This window comes from Amblyomma maculatum, chromosome 3, assembly GCF_055883805.1.
Source record: "Amblyomma maculatum isolate TAMU_Amacu chromosome 3, ASM5588380v1, whole genome shotgun sequence".
NCBI lineage: Eukaryota > Metazoa > Arthropoda > Arachnida > Ixodida > Ixodidae > Amblyomma > Amblyomma maculatum.
The window spans coordinates 132,071,270-132,099,036 of NC_139346.1; the positions used below are offsets into that span (position 1 = coordinate 132,071,270).

A 27,767-nucleotide genomic window follows, 5' to 3' on the forward strand; every position below is an offset into this window, starting at 1 on the left:
GAAATATCCTACAAGTCCGAATTATTGGAGTCCGAATTACCCGTCGGCTACTAGTAGGAGGTTACCCTAAGTCTGCTCCCTCTCGCACTCAAGAAGGAGCTTCCAGTGTGACAAGTCAGGTAAATAACCCACAGTGTGAATTTTTACTAGTGAAAGCAATCTGCATACTGATGGAAGATTTTAATGCAAAAGCGCTAGAGGCCTCTCATTCTCCAGACAATCCAGCACCAGAGTGGTAGCGTTCTGAGCAAAAAAACTAAGAGCACGCCACTGGCAGGTACAGTCGAACCTCGTTATAACAAAGTAGTATGGGGCGCGAACATTTGTTTGTTATATGCGATATTCGTTATAAAAGTACACGCCCAAAATCCTGTAATTAAGTTTGCTAATGTGTTGTCCATGACAACACAAAGGTGCGAAAACACACAATTTTCAATTTAAAAGCTTAGTATAAACATGAAATCTCGCTTTTTGTTCCGTGTTAGAGAGCAAATATGAATACTAAGAAGGAATGTTGCCTCCGTGCACAATTTGCGTGATGTAGTCAACAGACTTGGGGAGTGCAGACTGCGCGCACAAGTCAGTCGGAGTTGCAGAGGCACGGCAGGGGCTTACGCAATGACGAAGCAATGGTGATGACGTGACAGTCACATGCCCGTTGCATGGCCAGACTTGAGCAGCGGCGGCAGCGGCGCTCGAGTTCGGCCATGGCCGTTCATGACCTCCGAGATCCCCGCGCGCGGGGGGTGTGATCTCGGAGGCCATAAGCCGTTGGCGGCAGTTTTTGTTTCCGCCACTAAATGATGCGGCATGCGAACATGCGGGTGATTCGATTGATTGAAGAACTGCATTTCTTGATGTTTTTTCCAGCTCCTTTATGCATTTTTTCTCGTTTTAATGCAAAAAAAAAAAAAACTGCTTCATTATAACCGATCTAGTGTCAAATTTTGAAATTTTTGTTTCATTTTATAGAAAGAACTCCCATAGAGAAAAACCACAGACCAACCACTTTGATTTTAGCTCGCTTTATCTGATAATTTGCTATATCCATGTTCGTTATAGCGAGGTTCGACTGTAGTAGCTGGCAGATGATATGGGTGGGCACTGAATGGCTGGTAGGTTTTGTCACAGGAAGGGGTTGCCGACTTGGTCAACTCTTTTGAGATGGTAAACAAACCGGGACCTTTGAATCCTGAACCAGACAGGCTACTTTTGAGCCATGCAGGAATCTTTATGTGGCTTGGTGACAAAGAAGCTGGTAGGGTGGTCTTTTACATAATGTGGTAGCTGATGACTGTATGCTAGTGAGTGTATGTGTGATAATAGAAGCATAAAATAAGGGATTAGTGATTAAACGAGTATCAAAGTGCATGTACTCGAATAAGGACCTGCACGGGGAGCCATTAACGCTGCCTCGTCAGACCCTCAATAGGCAATTTTTTATACATATGCACGAAGCTACACACATACTGATGAGAAGAGGCACCAGAATAGGACGTGTGCTACCTGCAGCTCGGCCAATACCTCGGACAACTTACATATGCCGGCCTCTGCATTTCGGGTAGTCATTTTTGTAAAAAAAGAAATGTCAACCTACATGTGGCAATATACCTGCGGCAGTAATTTTTAGCTACATAGTTAACAGTCTGCAATGACCAATTATGGTGTGATTAGCTCCCAAAATAGAGTGCAGAGTAAAGGAAAGGTGGGGGCTGAGACATGCATGTATTTAGGTGCTCATGAAACCCCAGAAAAGACCACCAAAGAGCCCTGGACACCATTATACTCAGTACAATAGAGTTTTGATGATATGGCGAGAGGCAATATAAATTTCAGCATGCTATATGAATTTCCAAGATTCTGTTTCAACGGTGTTCTCTGTGCAATGCATGATGTGCAGAATTCCAGCCATTCCGAACACTCTTCTGTGCATCTATGAATGATACAAAATGTGCAAGCCAAAATCTAATTCTTGAATCCTAAGCACAGCACGTACATCACTGGTGGTACATTACACTCTGCAAGCAGCGAGTGACGCATGACCTGCAACATTGCCAATAGCGCAATCAGCAGCCGAGCGGTATGCACTGTGAGCTAGCAATCACCGCTGCTGCGAGTGATAGAAGCCCAGCCCATATGTGACCAACGAACAATCGCCAGTCATGCTCTATGCCCCGAGAGTAATAAGCTGTAATCATATGGCCATAAATAAATCCAGCCACCCATAAAGAGATCTGTGTGAATGCACTTCTCATGCTACTGCATACAAATTTCCTTCGTTTTGGATGACACCTATATTTCACAGACCTGTAAGATTCGTAACATTGACATTCTACAGTATGAGAATAAGAACCCCTGGTTTACACACAGAACATTAATGGCCAACAGTTCCAGCTCCACACCAAAGCAGTAGGCAAGTAAGAAAGCAATAGGAGCACCCCGCTCACCGATGTAAAAGGTCTGCGGTGTTTCTTTGGTGAGCATGTTGAAGGTCTCCTCAGGATTGGGAGGCCGAAACTGGCTGCGCAGGTCTTTGTACCTGTGGTTCAGTTCAGCCCGAATGTCATACAGCGTGATGCTCTTGTTGCCATAGCCTTGCCGTTCCAGCTCCACCGCAAATGCATCCAGATCCAAGTCCTGGGAAAGCGAAAAAAAAAACATGAAGCGGCAGTTCTACCCTCCTTGCTTCCTAGCCCTGCACTGCTCTGTTCGCTAGGAAAGAAATGCTCCCGGCCCCTCCATCTTATGCTATTATGGCTGTCAACATCTACACGAAAATTGATGACGCAGATAAGTGCCACAGCTACTACCTCTTGAATCTGACTGACCAGCATTACAAAACGTTTGAATGAATATAAGTCACAATACCAAACAAAGCAAGGATCAAGTTACTGGAAAGATAAAAGTCAAAGCAAAGTGAACAAGAGTTGAGGGAGAGCCTCAGTCCGCAAGCCAATGTTTCTAAAAGTGGACTTCTCTTCGCCTGGCCCCGACAAACCAAATTCACTTATCACAATGCTGACTAGCAAACTGAAGCTACCCAGCAAAACTTATTCAGTAGACGAGCAGATCCTCTGTCACAGAGGATAGGCACTTAGGACCCCTGGTCATTAAGAATCATCCCACCTACCCTCAGCTTCTCGGGGTTCTCTAGGATTTCCTCCAGGGCCTCGGCAGGGTTAACATCTTCGGTACCATCGTCATACTCCAGAGCATCCACTGCCATCTTGCGAGCCCACTCGTACGCCTCTGGATGTACCCGTGAGCCATCCAGTACCTCCACATAGGCATTCGTGCTGGAAGCAAAGAAGAAAAAAGACTAAGGTCCTGCACCAGAACAGGCATCAACAATTCTGAATCATCCAACAGACCAAAAAACTGCTTTTATACAGTTGAACCTTCACATAAGAAGCTATTCTTATTAGAAGAAACGTCGTTACATAGTGAACTTCGTTACATCGAGGTTTTCGTATTTCGTGCGCATTCATGAGGATAATACAGGCAATTTTAATACACACACAGAGCAGAAAAGAGAGGAGAGAGCTGTACAATAAAAGTTTTATTACCACGAAACTGCATATCTCAAAATACTGCTTCAGTCCAAATTACCTGTGCTCCAGAGGCCTTTATACTTTGCTCTCAAAGTATTTTCTTACTGAATTACGATGTGTGAAAATTTTTACTGATGGCAAGAGGTGTACACTAAATGCCATCATTGAAAATTATTAGCTTTGCAAGTTGGTGCAGCTACTGCCATAAAACAGGCGTTTTCACCAAATACAAAATCAAGCAGCTCTGCGGAAGTCTATCATCGGCATCAAGCAACCTTACAAACCGTCAAGTAGTCTAGCAGGCTGATAGGAATGAGACATGGGAGCAGCAGGCCTCCAGAAAATACCACAGCTTTTTTTTTTTTTTTTCCATTGATGACGGGCACCGTGGGTGGGTTCAGATGGGAGGACCGGAGCGCGGACAGACCCCGCGCGTCAGCACAAATCTGGTGCCACGTGACCACACATCCGCGTGTCCATCCGACCATCGAGCATTCACATGAAGCCAGCGAACCATCCGCGTGTACCCTCCACCCCGCTGTTCATGCATGCTGTCGAAAACCTTTGTACCGAGTTTCAACATGGACGTCGAGCAAAAACGTCTCGCTGCTCTGACTGTTTTAAGTGAAGTGTGCAAGGAAGCGAAAAAGCGTTTATTTATTGCAAGCATTTTTTATTGCAAGCATCTTCAATATTCCATGTCGGCGGGCAGCTCTCTACGAGCGCTAAAAACGGGACTGTCGCTTCATCACTGAGTGCTTTTTTTGCTACTTGACTCATAATAAGCACTGGAAACCAAGAAAAGCTACAACTCTGGCCCACCCACAAGCACACAAAAAACGATACTACTGCGAACACAGAGCGACGCATGCACAACAAACAATACCCCGCAGAATTGAATATGAGACGAAAAGCGCAGGCGTAGCAACGATAAAGTAAAGAGAGCAAAAACAACCTCGGTCCGCACGGACTGAAAAAGGCACTTGGCATATTCAATCCGCTCCGCGATCCGGTGCCCCGGATGGCCACGCTACTCTTTCACCATCTCTCAGAGCAGTGATGTCAGCGTCACGTGGGGCGCGGGTAGCGCTGACCGTACGCGCTCCAGTCCTCCCGTTTGAACCCACCTTTACGGGTAGTTGACTGCGTCCGCTCTTTACAAGACCAACTGCAACGAGACTGGAGTGATGGCTTAGTTATGTTTGTGGGGAACAAATGAGAGACACCAGAGTGGAAAACTCCAGAAATTTCAACCTCATGAAGTTTCTAAGGTGCACTGATGTCGTGCAATACATGGGGACTTTGCGTTTTGCCTCAAATGAAAATGGCCACCATTGCCGCAACCTGCAACCTGCAACCTTGGGATCAGTAGTAAAGCGCCCTACCCATGAAGCCACTGCAATGGGACGAGATGAGCATCAGTAATTTGAAGCATAAAAGTACGAGCAGCAACAGACCAAAATGACTGTCTCAGCATGTTTTTCAGTGCCAGCGAAAAAAATATGGTAGTGTTTTAATGTACTTAAACTGCGTAGACGTGCAAAACCGTGTTCAGCTTTGTCGGCTTAAGGTTTTGCTTTGTGTTTGGAAGTTGATGACAACATGCAATGCACAGAGTGACAGAGTAGCAGGTGCATATATGAGGTAACCAGCTGCGGCAATAGCAATGAGGTTTAGTACTCGCTTCCCAAGAGAAGTTCTTGGGTTTGAATCTGCTCAACTGCAAGGGTTTTTTCTTTCTATTGTTCTACTGTATTGCTAATGCTATGCCTCTGGGACGTACAAGCGTTGGATGATTTTGCTAGGCTCTGAACCTCCGGAATAGTATGCTCACTCTGGTAAAACGGCCGGCCTAGAATATGTTGCTCCCGAGGTGAGAATGTCACTCAGGACGTCAAAGCATCCCACATGCTGTTTAAACATCCGTACACCAGGAACAATGTGGAGGGGAAATATTTCCTTTGTGCTGCCTCTGCAAACATCCTTCATGCTTCGGCAATAGGTGAATTTTTTTTTTCTGGTTTCCAGCGGGTAAAGGATGCCTAATTTTACTTTCTATGCTTGTAAAAACTTCATTGTTTCGAAACTATGCCACAAAACTGCTTCATTAAATTGAGGGGAAAAATACATGCACTTCAACAGAAGCAAAGAGCAGCAACAAACGAAGATTTCACTGCATCGCAAACTTCGTCGTACTGAGGTTTGACTGTACAAGAAGACGGCGCTGCCTGTCTGGAATACACCTACAGAGTGTGAGACTCTGCACTGGACTTCAGAAACAACAACCCATTTCTCCTCCTGAGAATGCAATGGGAAGGATAAGAAATGAAGGCATTGCCTGTCTGTGTAAATCTGATGGAATTCAAGCCTTAAGGGGGGAGGCTACCCTTGAACACCAACTTTTTTATTTCTTGAGGTATTCGAATGAAATTTTCAGGGTATGCTCATAGTACATACATTTGAAGAACTACCAAGTTTCATGGAGCTGGGCTCATCGGTTCTCAAGTTAGAGGAGTATATCAAGATAGTTTACATAGGTCCCTAGGGGCGGGCCTGGAGAATTTGCAAAATGTGCTAGCAGTGTGAAATTTGTTATGGTCATTCCTGGATAGTTTCCCCAGGGCAAGACAATTCCCTTTTTCCAAATTTCCTCTCCGAAAAATTTTAGTACAGCCCCAAATTTAGTGTTCAAATTTACACCTGACTTAACGATATTTTAATTGACTGCCCCTAATTACACATGAAATATTTTGAAAAAAACGAATTGTCTTGCCCTCAGAATTTTACTTAGGTATATAACAAAAAAAACCTCATGAAAATCCAATAAGCGGTTCTTGAGCTATGACTTTCCCTAGCAGCCACACCGTGAAAAAAGTTGATTCTGAGAAAACGGCTCTCAAAGGTTGAGAGAACAATAACTTTTTTGTTTCTCAAGTTATCATGATGAAATTTTCAAGACAGGCTCATGACATTAACAAATGAAAAACCACCAAGTTTCATAGTATTGTGCACGCTAATTCTCAAGTTACAGAAGCATATCAAACTGGTTCGAATAGGTCCTTTATATCAAGCCTGGAGAAATTGTGAAAGGCACTGGCATTGTGCAATTTGTCATGCTGATTCCTAGATAGGTTCCTCAGGGCAAGACAAAGCCCTTTTTCAAAATTTTCTTGCTGAAAAATAGCATAGAATTGGATTTTTTGTTATCAATTAGACCTATGTTGATTAACCAAATTAATTATGACAAATTCCAGACATAATATTTTGAATACATGGGCTTGCCTTGCCCTCAAAAATTTATTCAGGTACAGTCGAGCCCACTTATAAAGGCCCCACTTAAGACGAACACTCGCAATTATCACGAACAAGTCCGGTGCGGCCGTCAAAATATACATTAGGGCTATGGCGCTCCGTCGATCTTGGCTACAGCGAACATCTGTGCGACTAGCCGATCAGCTACAGCGAACGCCTTGGTGCCGCGGACCACTTTCCACATGCTGAGATCCGTCGATCCTGAGCCCTGCAAGCCGCGACAATCGGCATTCCCGATTCCCCCGCGGCATTTCGCCCTAGCTTGGCAGGCGGCGCAGACGCAGCAAGCGGTTTCCCGGTTTATCTATCGCGGCATCTCGCCGGGGGAACAAGAAGCGGCCCAAACGCGACAAGCGACTTCCCGGGTTATCTTCCGCGGCATAAACGCCGAAACGAAAAAAAAAAAAAAAAAGTTAGCAAAGTCTGCACTGAATGCGTGTCGCACCTCGAGGCAGCCAACAACGACAGCAAAGAGCCGTAGCAGACGACGCGGGGAGGCGGAGACCGACGCGTCAGCGGCCGCAGCAGCCAATAGTAGTCGCCCGATCCCCCGCGTTCTCGCGGAGCGCGCGCTTTGCCCAATCGCAGCCTTGAATTCGAGCGCGGGAAACTTGAAAGCCGCCACGAGGCTCTCAATCGGTAGCAAGCCACGCCTCGACCGCGCCGCCGTCGCCGCCGCCGAGGGTGGCAGAAGAAAGCGCAAGAATTCACAAACAAAACAAGACCAAGATGGCGGCGCTCAGTTGGGCGGGAGAGGAATGGTGCGCGCGCGAAGTTTGGGAATTTTCGGCGCTTGCTCGCTGCTCCGCGGCTGCCGCCGCTTGTTAAATAATTAATTTCGAGCATTTCTACGGCGAGTTGGGCATTGATAATTACAGAAATGGTAGTTTATAAGACATACTACCGGAATATATAATCTTCCAAAAATCGACTTTTTCGCGATTTTTCGGTTTTCAAAGGTCGCGTCCCCCCTTAAGGCACAAGCAGATCTGTACCAAGAGAAACATCATCGAGAATCTGCGAGTACCTGTTCTCAAAGGAGGTGGTGTCGATCTTGATGAAGCCGGCACAGTTGATGAACACTTTCGGTCCCATGTGGCACACTGTCACTAGCTGTGTTCGGCTCTCCAGGCGTTGGTGGGCCTGCTTCAGTGTCTGCAGCGCAAAGAAATGGCTCGCATATGTGGCACACAGGATAAGACTCCAATAAGCTTGTACTAGCGGCTTACGATGGCAATCAATAGCAACTCGTTAACAGGTAACAGTTTATAAAAAGTACTGCAAACCAACTAAAACAAACATCAAGAACAAAAAAAAGAAAATTTGGCTACCATTAATGCAATCACATTAAAACCTCCTTAGAAATATGTCCCGCCTTTCGTAATATTCGGTGCACCAGACCAGATGTGAAGTCACAAAACCAGGAGCCACAACAGCCGCATGTTCCAGTGTTTAAGTCACACTTCTTTTTCTTAAATTTCTTTTTGTCCGTGCTTCTTATGTGATAATGCAGAACGTGACGTGCCACCTTGGGCGTTACCTTTTGCCGTACTGACATGATGCATTGGTACGGTGCACTGAAAAATGTATTAGCATTTTAGCATAATACAATTTTCGAATAGTATGTTTTCATAACAATGAGACCCCAGCGTAACCATGCTTGGAAGGAAAATATGCATAAAAGAAGGAAAGTAGAGTCTCGCCAACGTCGTTTTACCCTACCGAACTGGACGCAGTGGCGATTCAAAGCCCACACCACCAATGCACTTTTAAGCTGTAGTCTCGAAAAGTTTCAAAGCCAGCGGCACATCTGTATTGCCTCACACACCCCATGTTGCTGTTCCTCAACTCGAATGTGACACCGCGTGCAAGGCAAAAAAAGTTAAATGCTAAACTGGAGTATGCCATTGGATATGCTACGAGAGAATAGGAACCAGACCAGGGACAGTTCGTCGTGAGGGGAAAAAATTACCCATAGAAGTGTACAAAGCAAGCCATCGAGCGTTAGCTTGGTGTCAAAAAGAGCAGTTCATCACACATGTGATGAACTTCCGGCCAATGTCTCACAGCGATGCAGAGTTTGCGACATAACCAGTGCATTCGGCTTTTGCCAAAGCAAATGTGCCACACTGCTGATCACTCCACAGCACCTTGGCATGCTACCAAAGTATAAGCTCCAGTTGGTGCTGAAAATGAAGCCAAGAGCTAAACCTTCTGAACAGGTGGATTTCCTCACACTCTGACAAAGGGATCTTCGGTGCATTTTCATGGCGCTCATCAAACAGGCAGGTGCATTTCATACAGTGGTGCAATTTTTGTGAGAATTTTTCTCAAAAAAAAGACTACTGTTTAGAAGGTGTTGCATATATACAGGTACAACTTATACACTGCAAAATATGGTATACACTTTGATGCACCTCCACAGCGTTAGTGTCGCCACTTTAAGATACTTTCCAAGAACATCTAACCACTAGCAGGACGATCTCGGAGACGTCTGGCTGTGTACAGACACTTATGTAGAAGTCTGCTAACACATCTACAAAAGAAGGCCATGAAACCCAATGTAAAGTCATTAATGCTATCGGATTGCCAACACACTTAAGGTGCTCCTGATTTACTCACTGCTAGAATAAATACTTCTATCCTATGGTGTCCCAAGCCTAATCAAATCTAATTGTTGGCAAGCAATTGTTGGCAAGCAATTGTTGGCAAGAAGCATGTGATGGCTTCTCAGAGGCAAAAGCAGCAGTCTCAATATGCAATTGAAAAAAAAGTCTCTGCATAAAGAAAATGTTACAAACAAATATGACAGCCATTCTGAAACGTCAGGGTACTAAGACAGTTAGGAGTAGATGAATTTGCCCACAATGGCAGCCTCCTGACCTTTAGCAATGAAGCGCCCTTGCGGGGACCGAGGCCACACACAAACTGCACCAGGAAGGATGTGTGCACATGAGAGATGGCCAGGTTGATGTCGACGCCCACTTCATTGGTCCGGTTGACAAACTCCAGGTTGAGCGCATTGGTCAGGTCGTCCCTGGGCACCAAGTCCTGCACAGTGAACAGGCACCAGCACACAATTTCACACAAGAGCAATATTTGCCAAAAACAGCTCATTTGATGGACAAACCCCTAATCGGCAGCACTACAAAAGAGCTACAGCTCTCAAATCAACTAACAAAAATTATGGACAATACAATATGCTGAGGCCAAATGCGAATTCGGTGTGCTGGCACATCAGGTCTCACTTTAGCTTTACTTTCGGCATCAATAAAATTAGTGATTAGGGACTTTAATGTAGTACGCTACAAAATTTCAAAATCGCTTAACGCACCAAAGCAATGTGGTGCGTTCTGGATCCTATGTGCATTCATTCGATTAATGAAATGAATACCACTAATGGAAGTTAATGAAGACAATATGCAAAGCACAGAGCGAGAGACTTGCAGCTAAACACATGCTATGTTTTGCTGCGGTGATGGCAAAGTGGTCTATTGCAGTGGCCAGCAAAGTTGACCTGTTAACGCTACCATGAGGTTGAAACTCAGCAACACAGCCATAAAGTGTTTAATTTTATTTCAAGGCAGAAGCTTAAAACCGACAAACTTCCGTTTCTTGTTCTATCCTAGCCACCACTGACAAACAAAGGAATTCTGCAGAACACCCAATACAGTAGTGTAAAATCTAATTATTAAAAAATTTGAATAATATGAACTAGCAGCACGGTCCCATTCAATGCGTACATACTAAGACGATGACTTTTGGCACTTGTTAGTTCAGACATAGGTGGGCTTGCATCAGTTGATTTGGACTGGGGGTCACGTCAAGGCCCAACCCACAAAGCCAGCAGTCGACCAAATTGGACTCCCCAAGCCTGAATTTCATGGAACCTCTGGAACCCATGGATGCCAGTGTACCTCAGGCATGCACATTATGGTAGGTGCAACAATGACTGGAACTCCCCTGCCCTTGCTGAAATACAGTCCGGAAGCGTAGTTTCAGTTTCTCTTCACGCCGTCTTAACACTCCCATCAGGCATACGCACTGGCCATCCGTGGCGTTTCGGACACTACTTTGCGCATCACTAGTTTTTTAGCTTTATTCTAGTGTCACGCTGTTCTAATGCCCAAGCTTTTTCTCTTTTTCCTCTTGTATCCACACACTTCCTCCACTCTTCCTAGTACGCTAAACTTTCACAAGCATCCTGCAAGGATTCCTCCAACATTTTTCAGTAATTCTTCAGTTATACGAAACAGCAAAAAGTTGCTATGGCCATTTAGTTTTTATCTTGAAGGCACAAAATTAGTCGAGGCACTGATTATATAATATTACTGTGATGTAATGGTTTCCAGCAGTTTTGTAGGGCCATTCAAAAACTTTTCTATACTTAGAACATTTTTCCAGATCCCCTGAAAGCTGAATTTACGAGATTTTACTCTTCAAGCAGACTAAGTTCACCGCACATAAACCCATGCATTAGAAGACCTTTATTAAAACAAAATTATCTGCTGCCATTCAAAGAAATATTAAATAACTATGACACCACAGATGTAAAATAAATGCTTTTGGCAAGCATGTTAAGACCTAATACGTATTCACACTTGCGAATCACTGTGTGTGCGAGCGACTGTCTTGGTTGATAGGCGACAGATTAAAATGGTGACACTGAGTGGAAGACGTTATCCATGCGGTGCTTGATTTCCCCCGAGTTGCAAGCATCCAAATTCAATGAGTGCTGTCTGAGAAGTGAATGGATGTTTGTTCTACATCTGGTTTCTCACTGCCACTCGCAGTCCAGGCCAACAACTCTTGTTCTACCCAGCCCCATCCGGACAAGGAACAAAAATGTGGTGGAATGGTGAGACTGGTGAGAAATCCTCACCAGTCTCACCATTCCACCACAGTGAAGCAGTCATCCTGCAGGGCGGCCACACTTGCAAACCCGAACATCAACAATGTCGGCCTGCTCCTTTGTCCTTGTTGCAGCTACAGAGTGCGAGTGAGCCTTTAACCACGCACTGTGACAATTCTCTTGCAACAAAGCTCCGACAGTTGCACTGCGACTACTGGAAGTTATATTTTGGTGCTCGCACATTTAGTGCGTCGTCTGGATACAGTATAAAGTATGGGCTGCAAGGCTACACTGGAGACCTGTTCATGTTCATCGGCTTCAAAAGCAACAGTGTGCCTCCACAAATGCAGAAGCTGCCTCACACCACCTTCTACAATTTTTGGTGCCAAAACCCGGGAGGCTATCGTGAGCTCTGCCATCAATCCTCTGGAGGTTACCAGGAACAATGCATCGACCCTCCAGGAAGGTGGCCAGGAAGCTCTGCAAGCGAACCTCCCTTAGGAACGCCCTTCTCATACCAGCCGCATTTTTTACTCCAGATGGAGCGCGTCAAAGCCAAGCGTACTGCCCAGCGTGCTTTACATACCCGGCTGCGGAATGAGGTTGCTCAATTCGTCGAATCGGGCTCTGGCACTCTGCTCGCCTTCAGGTAGTTTTAGGAGCGCCTCAGAGTATGCAACGATGGCCTGTGATTCTTCAACGAACAGCTAGAGACATTCCTTTTGGACGAGTAGGTGGGAGAAGGGCGAAAAGGAAGAGGAAGAGCGAGGACAGCCAGGGACAGTCTGGTATTAAACGCAGTGAGAGGCATCCTGGTGCCTGCTTTTCTTTCTTCTATACACCTCACACGGTGTTCACCTGTAGCGGGTGGTACTTGAGGCAGAAGATCTCCTCGTCTGGCGTGCACAGCTGTGAAAACTCCACCAGAGGATCCTGCATACGTCTGGCGAGGGATATGGCCTGCCGCAGCAGCAGCGGGTAGTCCCTGAAGTCGTTCTGTGAGAAAAAAACAAAAAAAAGAAGCACCATGCTCCACTAGGTGCTTCTACACAAGGCAGGAGAGGAACACCAGTCCACACTCAAGCCCAAATCACGTGTACATTTTCAATGCCACTTCCAACATTTTCCGTAGTTATACTACAGCCTGCTTCCATGACAAAATGTGTACTTGATAAAACTACGCACCATGCAGCTCGCTTAGCAAATTGCAGCCAATTCTGCGCTGTTCAAATATGGGCTTGCCTGGTTGCTTTAGCAGGTTCGCACATAATGTGATGTGTACTCAAATATAATTTACAGAACAAGAAGAAGAACCATCGCTTGTGGTGTAGAGTAAACACTGGACATATTGAACAAGGAAGTATCGAATTATTGCTTATACTGACCTCTCAGAATATCCTCTTAAATATTCTATGCAAAAAGTATAGGAATGTTGCTCATGTCCCTCGAACTTCCATGCAGCATAACATTCGATACACCCAACTGCACACTTAGCCCTTGCAAAGGGTGCTTCTATCAGTACACCCATGACACTTTTTGCGTGTGTACCCAGGTCGGCAGCACGGCCGCGGCTGTTTTCAATGAGACGCCACTGTCCTGCAGGAAAACCAGCACACAGCTTACAGGTTGTGATAGGGTGAAGCCAGCCTAGCTGACTGAAGGCTTGCTTTTCTGCTGAGGGCAACGAAGAAATCTGCTGTACTTTACTTTTAATTGAGGTATTATTACGTTGACAGTGCACCAGTAACAGAATTAAATCTGTTATAATCGGCAGTCACTTTTCCCAAAACCTTATCTGAAATTTGACGCGTCCCAAATCCAACAGCACTTTTGCCAACAGCACTTGTGCAAAGCAATATGCTAGCAGCGAAAGCTCCGGCACGCTGAGTATGCATACCCCACCCTCCCTCCCTTTCTTTTCGAAGCCTAGCACAAAGTGACTTACCGGTGAAGAGTGGTGAGCTGCCAGCAAGAGGCGCTGCCAGCCCAGGTGCAGCCTATTCACAATACTAGGTGACAACTATTCTGCAATCCCCTTCGGGTTCGATAAATCCGAGAATGACTGCATATCATACACGTGCTCGTCTTTCACACGTTCCCGGCACAGTGCAAATTTAAGCTGCGAGTAGACCGGCTATTATGAGGCAAAATTAGGCAAGGGCACAGAATACAAAACAAGAAGGGAACAAACCTCTGCCTTCTTGGAATTCATGTACACCAATGCAAGGTCATTGTCCTGAAGCTCCACATTTATCAGGGGCATCTGTTCATTCTCCGCAAGGTCCGCCACAACGCCCTTGATGTCTTCCACAATCATAAGTGCCTCTCTGAAATGCAAGGACACAAGTTAGCACAGGCCCCAGCGCATCATAGGAAGAAAGAAGCAACAAGTGAGCAAAGTTGACAAATAATTTTTTGGATGCGGAACAGTGCCACCCGTTAATGTTAACATCATACAGTATAAAAAGATCTGTTTTGGACTGCTTGATTATTTGGTTGGTTAGTTGGTTTGTGGGGTTTAACGTCCCAAAGCGACTCAGGCTATGAGAGATGCCGTAGTGCGGGACTCCGAAAATTTCGACCACCTGGGGTTCTTTAACGTGCACTGACATCGCACAGCACACGGGCACTTTGCTTTTCGCCTCCATCGAAAAGCAGCCGCCAAGGCCGGAATTCGATCCCGCGTCCTTGGGAACAGTAGTCGAGCGCCGTAATCACTGCGCCACTCCAGCGGGGCTGCTTGATTACTAAACACGTTCATTGCAGCCTAGGTTACCAATGGACCATGTGATTTATTCATCCTGTGTGACCAGGTATACTGGGTCTCAACGTTGAAGCCACGGGAAATAATTTAGGGAGATTACAGAAGGAATAAAATCTGTCCCGCTTCCTTCATCATGTGAGCGTATCTGGCTGCACAGCACGAATAAATGACATGACCCATTGGTGACTCATGTCGCAGCAAACGTGTTAACCTCTTCACTGCACACAAAGAAGTTCTCCTGATAACTGTAAAGCCATATCCGAACGTGCATAAGAACCTAGATCAGAGTCTTGCCTGTACGCTCCACCCATAGAAATTGATGTGGGCATAGTGGTGCCCTTACCTGGACTGTCCCCCAACGCATATAACATGAGGTTTCTTGGTGCGGATGAACTTCCTGAGAACCTTCAGATCAAGCTCCTGAAAAAGGGTAAGGGTCAATGCATTACAGAGGGAGCACTTTCACTGCAGAGCAGACTCCCATATTAAACATATAGAACAGGATCCATGTGGTGCTTCCAACACAAAAAGAATTCAATTTGTAGCTGCCAATAAGATTTCCATATTTTATTACAGCCTGCATCAACAGAAGCTCATGCAATAGGCTCTTGTTTGCTCAAATTCCCTTTTTTCGAACTTGCCATGTACCTGAACTGTTAACTTTGGTTCTATCAACATCCTCTCTTCTCAATAGGCCCTCAGAAAACCTGAACTGCCAAGAAATGAGCAAGCTGGCTGTTATCCATGGCTCTTGCTGAGAGAAGACTCTTCACTTTGGAATGGTAAGCTTATTTCACCAGGGGTAAAAGCTGAGAACCCACCACTAGAGCTGCAATCAACTACACCACTAGAAAGAAATGCAGAGCATGGAAGGTCAAGTTACACCACCTCTCAAAACCAACAACTTAAAGAGACACTTTTATTTATATTAGCCTCCAAAATGTTTTCTGTGACAAAAGCAATGAGCCAGCACAAGAATGCTTGAGTTCATGGCATCAGGGCTGTAACTCGTGCACTAGCATCACGGAGCTCGTGTCGCATATTCCCCCTAATCTCCAAAGGTTTCATACCTTGAGTTCCCGCTCCTTTTCCCTCCAGGCATTTTTCCTCTTCAGTATGTGGGGAAGCCGCAGGTACTCCATCACTTCACCCGTGCCATCTATGAGGGCACCAAAGGCGGGAACCTCCCTGCACAGAGCAGAAGCACGATGTAAGTCTGCACATCCCGTAGAAGCCGTCACTGCTTAGTAGTACAGCATGATTAGTGCTGAATTTAAAACGAATTTAAAGCAAATGGTATTTTCCTGCAAATAATTTCAGAGCAAGTATTTCGAATAGTTCTGGCACAAAAGGCCATTACATGAAAGAGTGCACTAAAGCTTTGTTGCACTCGGTGAAGCTACATTGACTTTTGAGAAAGTGGCCATCACAAATTGAGAGAGTCCACCAACACACAAAGCCGACCTGCTTTGGCAGGGTCTAGGTAAGCTCGGCCGAGCCACGAATATATGCACCTCACACTGGTGCTCCTTCCTACCACGATTCATAGAGCTCCAATTGTTAAGAACTGCGCTCTTTCAAAAACAACCACCTGAAATAGAGAAAGTCAACCGGCGCATAATGTCAACCCTAGTAGGTAAGTTGGGCCAAGTCACGGATATTGTGCACCGTGTGATGGTAATTACCCATTTCCCCAAAGAATGGGCAAAACGTTTTGGGTACACGAGCTCTGCTTTTAAGGGCGCGACATGGCAGCATTAATGGCTTCTCCAACACATCCTTCTTTGCGTATATATTCACTCCGCTAATTGTTAACAACTAATCCATTAATTTATGCCTCAGTTATCTCACACACACTCATTCGCACTCGGTCACAAGTTAAGTTACCACATCATGTGGAAGACAGCCTGACACCCGTTTTAACCAAGCCATATGAGCATGCCTGCATGGCCTAGGGACAGTGTCTCAAGCTCCATCAGACGGGAGCTGCCCAAGGCGACATCTCCTGCCAACATAGCCATGCCATGTGGTGACATCACATAACCCATCGGCCAATTAGTGCACAGCCATGTCACCTGTCGACGCCCACTTGCTAGAGGCATGCTCATTATCCTTTGCTTATAATGCCAAAGTTAAATTTTTCACTACACGGACCACTGTCACATTAGAACACTGAGACAGCAGGAGTGACACCACATATTCACCTGCCCAAAGGGTACCTCTCACCAATTGTTCTCATAGGCAATGGCAAGCACCCGAATGCCATCGCGGGTGTCGAAGTCCTCATCCTCCTCCATCTGGGGGTCCACCTGGTAGGGGGCCACCTTGAGCCAGTTGTACAGCTTGCGACAACACGCCTGCAGACACGTGGAAGAAGGGAAACACAGCCCCCAATAAGCAAAGAGCATCTAACAAGCATAAAGTGCCACGTGTCCACGATAAAACGACACTCCATTGGCTATAACAAACTACATCTTAAGGGCACCCAAGTTTCGTTTTCCTTCTCCTCTTGGCCCTGTTAGCTTCAAGAAGACACAAGCAAAACAGTCTGCCAAACAAGTCACTATGCTGGACAACAGCATGGCGACAAACACTGCCACTTCATTTTTTCTTTTGCACAACAAAATCCTCACATTTCACCCCAACAGCAGCTATGAAGGATTTTGTGTAGCTGGCAGATGTTTCAAGAAACTTTTGCCTTGGATCAAATTAACGAAAGAAACCTCAGTGCAATACATGTAAAGCTCCTGAAAATAGCTGCAAAAGGCAATGGAGTCCTGTACTATCAAATCTGAACCTTTACGCAGGCCAACACTGCTGGAGGCATTTTCCATACCCCAATTCAATTCCCTCAAAGAAAAAAAAAAGAGAGAGAGAGAAAGCGCCGCACCTTGACAATGCCGTCTTGAGCCTCAGTGAGGAGTTGTGCCTTGAGCTCCTTCTCGAAGCTCGGGTACAGGAACTTGCTCAGAGCAAAGCCAAGGGCCTCGCTTCGCTGGTTGTTCCACTCCTGGACGTTGTTACTGAATTCATCCTGAAAAAAAATTGCAAGACAAAAAAGAAAACCCTGCTTAAGCATACTGCAAGCAAAGCATCAGCGAGATAGGGGTAGATGCAAAAACATACCGCAATAATTGCCGTGGCAGCTTAATGAATTTTCATAATCCCATCCCGACAAGCAATGTCCAAACTAGTATACAGCAAAAGCATACAATACACTTGCAACACAAACTTGCCTTCTGTTTCTAAAACTTGACAACAGTTGACAAAGTTTATCCCCTCCAGGAGCAATCATCAAACTTGTCCCACTTAAAAATCCGAGATTATGGAAGGAGCGTGTCAGTGCAATGCCACTCTTTGCAATGCGTTTGGGGGAAGTCAGCAACCATTAAAACCAATGAAAGTATAGGAAATGTGCGTTAAATACTTTTGTGGCAATCAGTATAAAATCAGTATTCATTTTTTTTAACCAAAAGATATGAAACTGGTTATAAAATCGAAGAAAAAGATACCACATGCAACAATATGTCAACAATCATCTTTCAGGAAAAATATGGTTATGCAGCTAATTTCCCCTTGATAAGCACTGCAAACAAAAATAAACATATTTCCCCATGCTTTCCTTGGTTTTGGTGACTGTCCACTTTGTCTAAATGCTTGTCATAATGAGCCCTTCAAGCCATCTTCTTTGTCTGCTCAGCTCTTTGCTGCAGTGATATTAGCATAACTAATTAGTCCATTAAAGCACACTAGCTTTTTTTTTTTCTCGAAAACAAATGAATTTAGATATCATCTATCAGGTTTTGATCATTGTAACAGTCAAGCCAAGTGTGCATTAATAATGGCCACCTTCTGCCGCAATAATGAACTTCAAGCTTACCCTATAGTAAAGCTGCTTAATCTCGTCAAGGTAAACACCAGGATTTGACTGTGAGCTTCCATCCATGGATATCGTAATCTTGAGCAGCTTCTCGTTTTCAGCCTGTCGGATTAAAAAGCAGTGAATCAGTCAGGTCTCAACAGAATAGTTGTGATGAAGCAGTTAAATAAATGTACAGCAGACACAATCACCTGTGTCATGTTAAGAAACTGGGCTCCTTCCAAGTCTCGCACAGGCTTATTTTTGAGATACTTGAATGAGTAGCATGGGTGGTTCTCATCGATTTCCTATAGAGAGAGAGAGGGAGAAAAAAAAAAGACAAAACTTTACAAGTGCACCAACAGTCCCCGAAGTAAGTTTCTACTTATCAGCTATGCATGAGCACACTTGACTGCCATCAAATTAATGCACAGTCTTTGTCAAAAGTATACGGCCCAGGGGTTTTCCTTCTAAGCCTCGTTACGGGGCTCGTATTGCACCTAGGGCGTTCAAAATCTTAGATGACAAAGCTTGTCCCCATTCTGCTCTAGCTTACATTCATATCCCAGTATTGCTATAGGAGCCGCGTTACAGGGCTTAGAAGCGAAACCCTGGGCCGTATATTTTTGACAAAGACTGTACATGCATTGCAAATTTGCTGAAAGTGGTATCCTGAATACAAAACTGCCTGCCCGATGCCATTGTTCAGAAGGCATCTTTTTAGCGCTGTAACGACTGGCAGATGGAGTTAAACTTAAAAAAGTCTGTGTTCATGTCAGTAACTAGGAAAAAGAATGTTCTTAATTTCAATTATCAAATAAATGGTTACATGCTCGAAAGAGTTGATCAGTATAAATACCTAGGCTTAACTTTTACATCAGACCTACAATGGAATACCCACATTGAAAATGTTATCTCCAAAGCTTTTAAAACACTATGGTACCTGCGGCGCACAATGCACAGTGCTACCCCGGATGTAAAGTGCCTGGCTTACAAAACCTTAGTCAGACCAATTATCGAATATGCCAAAGTAGTATGGGATCCTCACACAGCAACTAACATTCACAAGCTAGATAGGACTCAGCGGCTCGCTGCAAGGTTTATATATAATAAATACCGCCGTAACCATTCTTCAACAGACCTCTGCCAACAAGCCCAACTACCAATGTTAGAAAGCAGAACCAGGTATGAAAGACTAAAAACTCTTTACCTCATTATCAATAATTATCTAAAAAATTAATAAATCAGACTACTTTGAGATCAAAACTAATGAGACATCAAGGCATCGTCATAGTAGGTTCATTCCATTGCCGGCTATAAAAAATAATTGCTTCAAGTTTAGTTATTTTCCGCAAACTTGTAAGGACTGGAACTCTCTTACAGATTCTGCTGTTCGATCATCATCATCATCTGAATTTGTACGCCATTTAGAAAATTTCATCTATGGCACTACCACAGGGTGATGAGGTTCTATTGCTGTTGTGTAGGATGGCTGTTGTTCCGATTTCTGTGTAATTAATTTTGGTTTTGTTTGTGTGTGCATTCAGAGACAATTTTTGATTGACTATCGATTTTCATCGTGTTCTATATTGCTCATTTTTTCGTTTCGTATTTTCCACTCCTGTTGCAGCCCCCTATGGTGGCTGACAGTATTAATAAATGAAATAAATGAAATGAAAACACGTGCCTACAGACAAGAAAAAGACGGACTTGAGACTGGTGCTACTACTACATCTAGTTTACTGCACAGGAAAGATCAACAATATATACCAAAGAGCACACATGTGCAAACCGAACAAACAATGCCCCCTTAAGGGGGGAGGCTACCTTTGAATACCAACTTTGTTGTTTCTTGAGATAATTGAATGAAATTTTCAGGGTAGACTCAAGGCACAGCCATTTGAATAACTGCAATGTTTCATGGAGCTGCGTACATTGGTACTCAAGTTAGAGAAGTATATCAGAATGGTTCACATGGGTTCCTTGTACCATGCCTGGTGAACTTGCAAAATGTGTTGGCACTATGAAATTCATTATGAAGGTTCCTGAATAGGTACCACAGGGCAAGACAGAGCCCTTTATTCAAATTTCCCTGCTGAAAAATTTTAGCAGTGCATTGAGGTTAGTGCCACAAATTGGACTTGCATTAGCCTAATTTTGATTGTTTACTATAAATTCCAGACTCAATATTTTGAAAAAATGAGCTTGTCTTGCCCTCGGAAATTTATTCAGGCCCACAATAAAAAGAAACAGGTGGGAATCCGATTAGCGGTTCCAAAGATACTGCGGGAATAAGCAACCATACCATGAAAAAAATTCATTCTGAGAAAATGGCCCTTGAAGTTTAAAACAGCATTTTCAAGTCTAAAGTTTGTTTTTCACTGCAGCACGTTGTGCCTCCACCTCCCCAATTCCCTCGGAAAGTGCATTTTCATGCAAACAGCTGACGACACTGACGACGCGTTATCGCTTGCGATGACAGACGCGATATGGGAGGCCGAGATCGCCGAGGTTGATATGGTCGGTACAGCAGGCACGCTTCAAACGCCGGCTCCTTACGTTGACGCGAAAGATACGCAGTTGGAAGTGGCAGCGCAGTCGGTCTAGTAGTGATGTAGCAGAGACAGCACTAATAGAAGCGTCTCCGCGCCCGTTGGCAACGCCCTTCACTAACTTCGCGATTCGGACGGCATTCACAGAATGATGACGTATGCAGTGTTTTGAACTTCTTAGAGAGCATCGTGGCCGACCGTGCGACAATCCACAAGGTGCACATAACCGTTCAAAACACGTCACCAGAATTCGTAACAAGCGATGATCACGGCGATCTCAAAATGGTGAAACGTGAAGCGATTCAGTGAGCGCACAAAGAACGCCAGCTCAGTAGGCAGCCGGAGCAGACGACGCGCCGGGGAGGGGCCACCGCATCAGCGCGCGCAGCAGCCAAAAGCAGTCGTGCAATCCCCCATGTTCTCACGGAGCGCGCGCTTTGTCCAATCACAGCCCGAATTCGAGACGTGGGAAGCTCAACAATTCCTGTGAGGCCCCCAATCACAAGCGAGCCATGCTTCTGCTACGCCGCGGACGCCGCCGGCGAAGGCAACATGGAAAAGGGAAAGCATTCACAAACAAAACAAGACCAAGATGGCGGCGCTCGGTTCAGTGGCAGAGAAATGGCGAGCGCGCGAAGTTTGGGTACTTTTGCCGTTCGCTCGCGACTCTGGGGCTGGCGCGCAGTTGTATATTTAATTTAAAGCAGTTCCACAATGAATTAGGCATTTATAATTATAGGAAAGGTAGTTTTTAACGTATACAGCCGAGATATGTACTTTTTGAAAAGCAGACTTTTTCGTGATTTTTCGACTTTCAAAGTCCGCGTCCCCCCTTAACTGAAACCGTTTGCGATAGCCTAACTCTGCCCACAACAGGGCCACAGACGTGTCACTAACACCCCTGACCCTCTTTCTTATGTGATATGCTTCAAGCAGTTCGCGCACCTCCTAATCACCGCTTCTGCCAAAAATCCGTATGTCAATTAGCAGCGGCTCACACCCACTGCAGCGAGCACAATACTCGGGAAGGAGAGCCCCTCTGTCGGTGCAGCGTGGTCATTTACACACTTGCTTGTCTGCAGGCCTTGCCACATGTCAGTGTGATTTCATAAATTACCGTATTTACTCGCATAACTTGCACACCCATAACTTATTACCCGAATTTATAAAAAAAAACTTGTTGTTGGTGGCTCGGCTTCGTGCAGTGGTTTGACGTGTGGTTGTTCGGTTGCAATGAGATATCACAACTATCCGGCAAAATTTAAACTCCAGGCGAATGAATTTGCTGAACTGAATGGCCAGTGGAGAACACGGTCTCACTCCGACTGGAAGAATGAAGAGGCCTTCTTTGAAGACGGTCTGTGAATGGATACTGGCAGCGTGGGATAGGGTCTCTCCCAACACTTGGAGCATAGCTTTAAAAAAAAAACTGGACTGTCAAATGCGCTTGACGGAACCAAGGATGACGCTATTTGGGATGTCAGCCATGGCTCGGAATACACTTTTTTCCAGCAACGACTCCGACTAAACAAAGTATGTGCACTTAATAAAGGAAGGTGTTTTGCTTGTATATGATGCCTCACTTTTTTAGATATATATTGCGCTTTATATCCTTTTTGCGGGTGAGTTTTTAAGGCACGTTGGCGAAATGTTCGCATAATTTGCACATCCCTTTTGAAGCCTTAATTTATGAAAAAAAAAAAAAAAAAAAAAAAAAAAAAAGGTGCACAAATTCTGTGAGTAAATACGGTACCTTAGTGTGGCACATGTAGCAGGCTCTGTTGGAGGCAGAGTTGGGTTATCTTGAGCGGTTTCGGTGCAGGCGGCGCCGTTTTTTCATCTGCGCGTGCGTGTTCTTTGGTATACATTGTTGATCTTTCTTGAGCAATAATCTAGATGTAGCACCAGTCTCGTGTCCATTTTTTTTCTTTTCTGTACATACGAGTGTTCTGTTAAAGCCTAAAAATGGCACCTGAATTTGAAAACCATGCAGCCCATCTACAAGTTCTTCTAGATATCAATGTTGCACCAATGAAAGAGTGAGACTACTGCTTACCTTGAGGCCCTTCTTTGTAGGTGCTATGCTGATCTTGGCCCTTTCAAAGAATGTCTCGCGGATGCATCTCCGCACCAGTGGGTCCATAGCAATCATCACAGCCACCATGTAGCGGGCTGCCTTCAGGGCTTCTTCTGGAGTCGTGAAGCGCCTGTGAGATGTGGGGAAAAACAAAAAAATAGAGAGCAGACTCCTGAGTACTAGAGTAAACCACGTGGCACAGCAGAGAAAACAAGCTGCTTCTTCCCTTCCCCTCGCCCGATGCTGAGGATGCGCACATCTCGGCTGTAACAGCAAATTTCGCTTTTCACAAACAACAAGGTGAAACAGGCCCACTGATTGACAAAGCACTGCATGACCAGATGTGGCAATAAAATTAACACGAGGTGAGAATCAAATGAAGGAAGAATGTGCTGTGTACATCTGACATAATTTTTGAAAGCTTGCATACAAACATTATGTCAATCAGTCATTTTTCAGGGGCTTTGCCCGGAAGGCTCAAAATGCTCACAAATTTCTAGCGTCAGTTTCAACAGCTGTGTGAGATAATTGACAGGAGGAACTCACTTGCTGACGTAGTCAGCAGCAGCCACCTGCGGTTCAACCGGAAACTGGTCCACTTCATGTCGCTGATAGTTGTCACGTAGGTTCTCCCCAAACTGCTCTGGCGTCAAGCCAAATTTCTTCGCCAAGCCCTCTGGAAACGCATTGGAACAAGGCATTGCATCACCATATACTAGCACACTACTGGCAGGAAATATAGCTGAACAATGTAGACACAAGTTATTTTTTAAGGGTAAAAATTTAGACTTCTGACCATTTCAGCCCCTGGTGCGATTGAGTAATTGAGCACCCCCAAGCGCCCCACTGTTTGTTTGGTGTGGAATTTTTTTTTTCTTTCTTTACCCAAAGAATTTGCACTTATTGCTGTGCATTTGAACATGTGGTGTTCAAGGCAATCACACACCATACTAGATGCATGACAACACTAATAAAGTATCCTTTGCAGTTGTTTTCGTACTTTTAGCACTTTAAGCTCTATTATTCACACATCACTCTAAGAAGCCACTTATAGTCACAAACGTATTTTCTGTGCTCTGAGGGTTGGCATCTTTTTCCAAACAATTTACCAGACACATCCAATCAATTTGTTTATCCTATAATTACTACTGTTCACAGTGCAAAAGCAAGTTTAACATGCCACCACTATACTTCACATTCACATTGTTTTCACACTTAAATAAGACTCTGCTTTTAGCGAAAACTACCCCTCTGATATTCTCGAAAGGTAGCTCACTAATCTTAAATGAAAGGTAAGTAACGAATCCCTGCTGCATCAATTTCACGCTCCCTACAAAACATTTCCAATGACACCCAACCACTAATGCCCATCTTATGTGGTGAAAAAGATTTGAAAAAATAAATAAACACCCACCAAGGCCCATGTCTCGGCAGATGTCAAACAGCCGCTTCCGAACAGGGTGTTTGAGTCGCTGGTTCTCTGCATCCGAGTCCTCGCCATCCTTGGCCGGTGGGTTCTCCCCATTTTCGCCATTCTCGGCTTCGGCCTCTTTCTTTTTGCGCTTGCGCATGGCCTCCTGCATCTCGGGCACCTCTTGCGCATAGTACAGCAGGAAGAACTGGTACACGTCCCGCAGCTCCTCGGGTGTCTGTACCTCCTTCAGCCTGAGAATGAAACAGGCCCACAAAGAGAATAAATCCAACTCTAGAGGCAATTGCACAGAATCTCCCTTTTCTTCCAGAACCTGAAAATCACGTTCGGGGGATGCAACTCTCCACCAAACGTTGGAGACCACAATTTTAGGTTCGGTTTCATTTTTTGTATGCATCGCATAGTTTCATGCAGGCGCTTACAGCGAGTCGTCGTTTACATCTTGTAAAGTCACCGGAACTGGGAAAACTGTGCAACCGGCTTCTTTCTTTATGAAAGATGGATAAGGCTAAACCCTTTGAATCGTGCAGCAGTGGCGCATGCTGCCTAACAATGACTACTAATACATTTTGTATTTAACCCTTTGACTGTCAAATATTCCGAAAAAAATTTGTCCTCAGAGTCAAAAATTTTTTTACATGCTATGCGCTCAGTGCACTACCCGAACGGCAAAAACGCCGCGGGATGCAATGCGGCTGCAGTAACCGTACGACAAAAACAGCCAAATGGTTAATGTTGTCCCGATTTTAGCAACTAAATGGCCTCTATTTGGTTATTTGTACGTGTCAATGGTCTATTTTTCTGCAACTGTTCTTAAAAAAAAAAGCTTACTTTTAATGAAGTTTTACGAGGTGAAGAAAAATATCCTGCCAGCAGTCTCAGGAAGAGGAAAGAAAAGAAAAAAAAAGAAAAGAGAAAAAGCAGGTGGAATAAACGAGCAGCAGCAGAAGCACCTCTGGAAGTCATTTTCGTCAATGGGCCGCACATTGTCCGGCAGTGGCTTGTCCGGGTCATCCTGGAGGATCTGGTCACACTGGAACTCTTGCATGCGCTGAAACAGCTGCTGCAGATTCTTCTTGCGCTGCTGCAGTTGGCACCACTGCATAGCCATAAAAGAAGATCACAATCACTTTAGGAAAGCTCACTCCTTCACACAGCAACAAACCTCACAACCGCCTCCATACAAGGCCATATATGAGAGATGCACCCACGAGCACCACCACTGTGGGCACTTGCTCTGCTCTGTACCTATGGATGTTTCCCTGCAAAGTCGTACCATCCTAAGATACCTTAGCTAGAAAGTTCCCAGTGCCCAGGAAGTCTCTCTTGGTCATTAGGAACTCATCACGAGCTGATAGTCACGGGCCATGCTGTGTGCCAGAGTAGCTCAAAGCTTCGAGAAAATGTATCTCATGATCTTGTCTTCACCCTGGCCTCAATTATGTCCCAAGCCGTCATGTTGTAACAGCAACAAATGCCCCTTTGGTGTTAGCAAGCTGGTTCCTTTGCTCCGAGGAGCATGACCAACCATAGTCGGTGTGTGCTTAGTAGTGCTTGAGGTCGTGAGGTGGCGGTGAAAGAATCACACTGTGAGCTGTAGATAAGCGAAGAAAATGTGTTTATATCCCTATCATTACCCCTTGTAAGCAAGTCACAAAATACTGGTTGTGACGTACTCACAACTGCCACGTCACAACTGCCAATAACCATCATTTTTTGGCCAAGCAAAGTAAGCCATTCTAGACACTAGCAAAACAAACAAAGACGCAGTGCACAAGAACCCAAGTTTTGGGAAACAGTAAAATTAGAAGTGGTTCAGCACCTTTTCATCCCATTTGTACACTGTCCAAAGGTCATTAATGTTGAGGTCAGGTTCCACATACTCCTTTCGGTAGAAGGCAATAAATGGTACCTGAAACCATAACAGAATGCCAAGAGTGAGAAGTGACAAACTATAGCGTTGGGTAACCCACACTTGTAAAAATGGAAATTCACTGCGTCGATAAAAGTAAATGTGATCAAGAACACAGCAATACAACTTTTACATCAGCACCTAACCGGAAAGCGCTCCCTACAATTCTTTTGTAAAGCACTTCTATGTGCAGTAGAACCCCTTCATAGTAAAGTCAGAGGCACGGACAAAAATCTTTACTATACTAGGTACTATATCAGTTGTTGGTGATGACAGTGTCCTCCGTGTCCTCCGTAGTGGAGGACAAAATTTTCAGTGTCCTCCGTAGTGGAGGACACTGAAAATTTTGACCACCTGGGGTTCTTTAACGTGCACTGACATCGCACAGCACACAGGCGCCTAGCTTTTCACATCCAGCGAAAAGCGGCCGCCGAGGCCGGGATTCGATCCCACGTCCTTGGGCACAGTAGTCAAGCGCACTAACTACTGTGCCACCTTATCGGGGGAATTAAGAAGATGTCGCTATGGCCAGACGTGTTTTACTATAACCGATTTTTACCAAAAATGTCTTTCCTGTAATGGGGAAAATGTACAGTCGGCTACGAAAGACAAACTGGGACTTCAGTTTCCCCTTACTATATCTGAGTTTTACCGCGATGGCGTTAACGGCCCCGTGTCGCAGAAGATTTGGCGTCAGCGTTGTTGTTGTAGCGCGGAAATCAAAAGTAAGTAAAAAAATAAGATTTGCGGAAACCCGTGGAGTCGAACACGGTTCCTTCACAGTGCGACCACTCCGCCATGGAACAGTGTTGCTTCTCCCCGAATAAAAGTGAGCCTAATGTATGCTTCGCCTTACGACTGTCAGCTAATGTTTAGGTGCGTCATTAGAAAGAAACTAATTACAAAAGTAATAGTTAAGCGAGCAGCAAAGAAAATTTCCGCTTTGCTTACATGCGATGCGGCACTCACTCGAAAATTCCTTCGATCATATGGCGCTGCCGCAACAGATGGCACAATCCACCGCCAGATCCAATAAAATCAAGTACTTGATGTGGCTAGATGGCATCAGCCACCGTCCTCCATACAACCATCGTATGTAAGCAAGCTAAGTAGACGGACGTGCTTCTCTAACATTCTGGAATGTGTGTGCAATAAATACAGTGCTAGCAGTGCCCTCTACTAGTGCAGGGCGCTCGTATGAGTCACAATCTTTTGCGAGTGTCGATGGCGCATCAACGTCTGCTCCTGCTCGACAAAGAGCATAAGAAGACGATGCAAACTGGGAACAATAACGCTATCGTGTTGAACTTTTGAAGGCGAAGCCTAGGCGTCCTCCAATTGTTTACTATATATGAGCTTACTATAGCTGGGTTCTACTGTACTAATAGAATAAAACACTACTCGCAGAACAATTTGCAAAACACTTAATAGAGAGTTTTAGTTTAGCGTTAGCGTA

At 44.9% G+C, this 27,767-nt stretch overlaps 1 protein-coding gene across 2 annotated transcripts in view; it reads right to left on the reverse strand.

The window, feature by feature from the left end:
• Spt6 (transcription elongation factor Spt6) overlaps nucleotides 1-27,767 on the reverse strand; it is a 77,106-nt gene that overhangs the window by 33,114 nt on the left and 16,225 nt on the right. For both annotated transcript variants that reach the window (XM_084598061.1, XM_084598060.1), the window contains exons 10-26: nucleotides 26,222-26,311; nucleotides 25,353-25,498; nucleotides 24,382-24,632; nucleotides 23,514-23,643; nucleotides 22,947-23,097; nucleotides 18,551-18,646; nucleotides 18,360-18,461; nucleotides 17,370-17,513; nucleotides 16,706-16,836; nucleotides 15,550-15,667; nucleotides 14,823-14,899; nucleotides 13,907-14,042; nucleotides 12,574-12,711; nucleotides 9,747-9,914; nucleotides 7,891-8,018; nucleotides 3,131-3,296; nucleotides 2,448-2,637 (exon numbers count right to left, since the gene is read on the reverse strand). In XM_084598061.1, coding sequence (XP_084454187.1) covers nucleotides 2,448-2,637; nucleotides 3,131-3,296; nucleotides 7,891-8,018; nucleotides 9,747-9,914; nucleotides 12,574-12,711; nucleotides 13,907-14,042; nucleotides 14,823-14,899; nucleotides 15,550-15,667; nucleotides 16,706-16,836; nucleotides 17,370-17,513; nucleotides 18,360-18,461; nucleotides 18,551-18,646; nucleotides 22,947-23,097; nucleotides 23,514-23,643; nucleotides 24,382-24,632; nucleotides 25,353-25,498; nucleotides 26,222-26,311 — 2,362 coding nt within the window. The remainder of the gene's footprint in view (nucleotides 1-2,447; nucleotides 2,638-3,130; nucleotides 3,297-7,890; nucleotides 8,019-9,746; nucleotides 9,915-12,573; nucleotides 12,712-13,906; nucleotides 14,043-14,822; nucleotides 14,900-15,549; nucleotides 15,668-16,705; nucleotides 16,837-17,369; nucleotides 17,514-18,359; nucleotides 18,462-18,550; nucleotides 18,647-22,946; nucleotides 23,098-23,513; nucleotides 23,644-24,381; nucleotides 24,633-25,352; nucleotides 25,499-26,221; nucleotides 26,312-27,767) is intronic.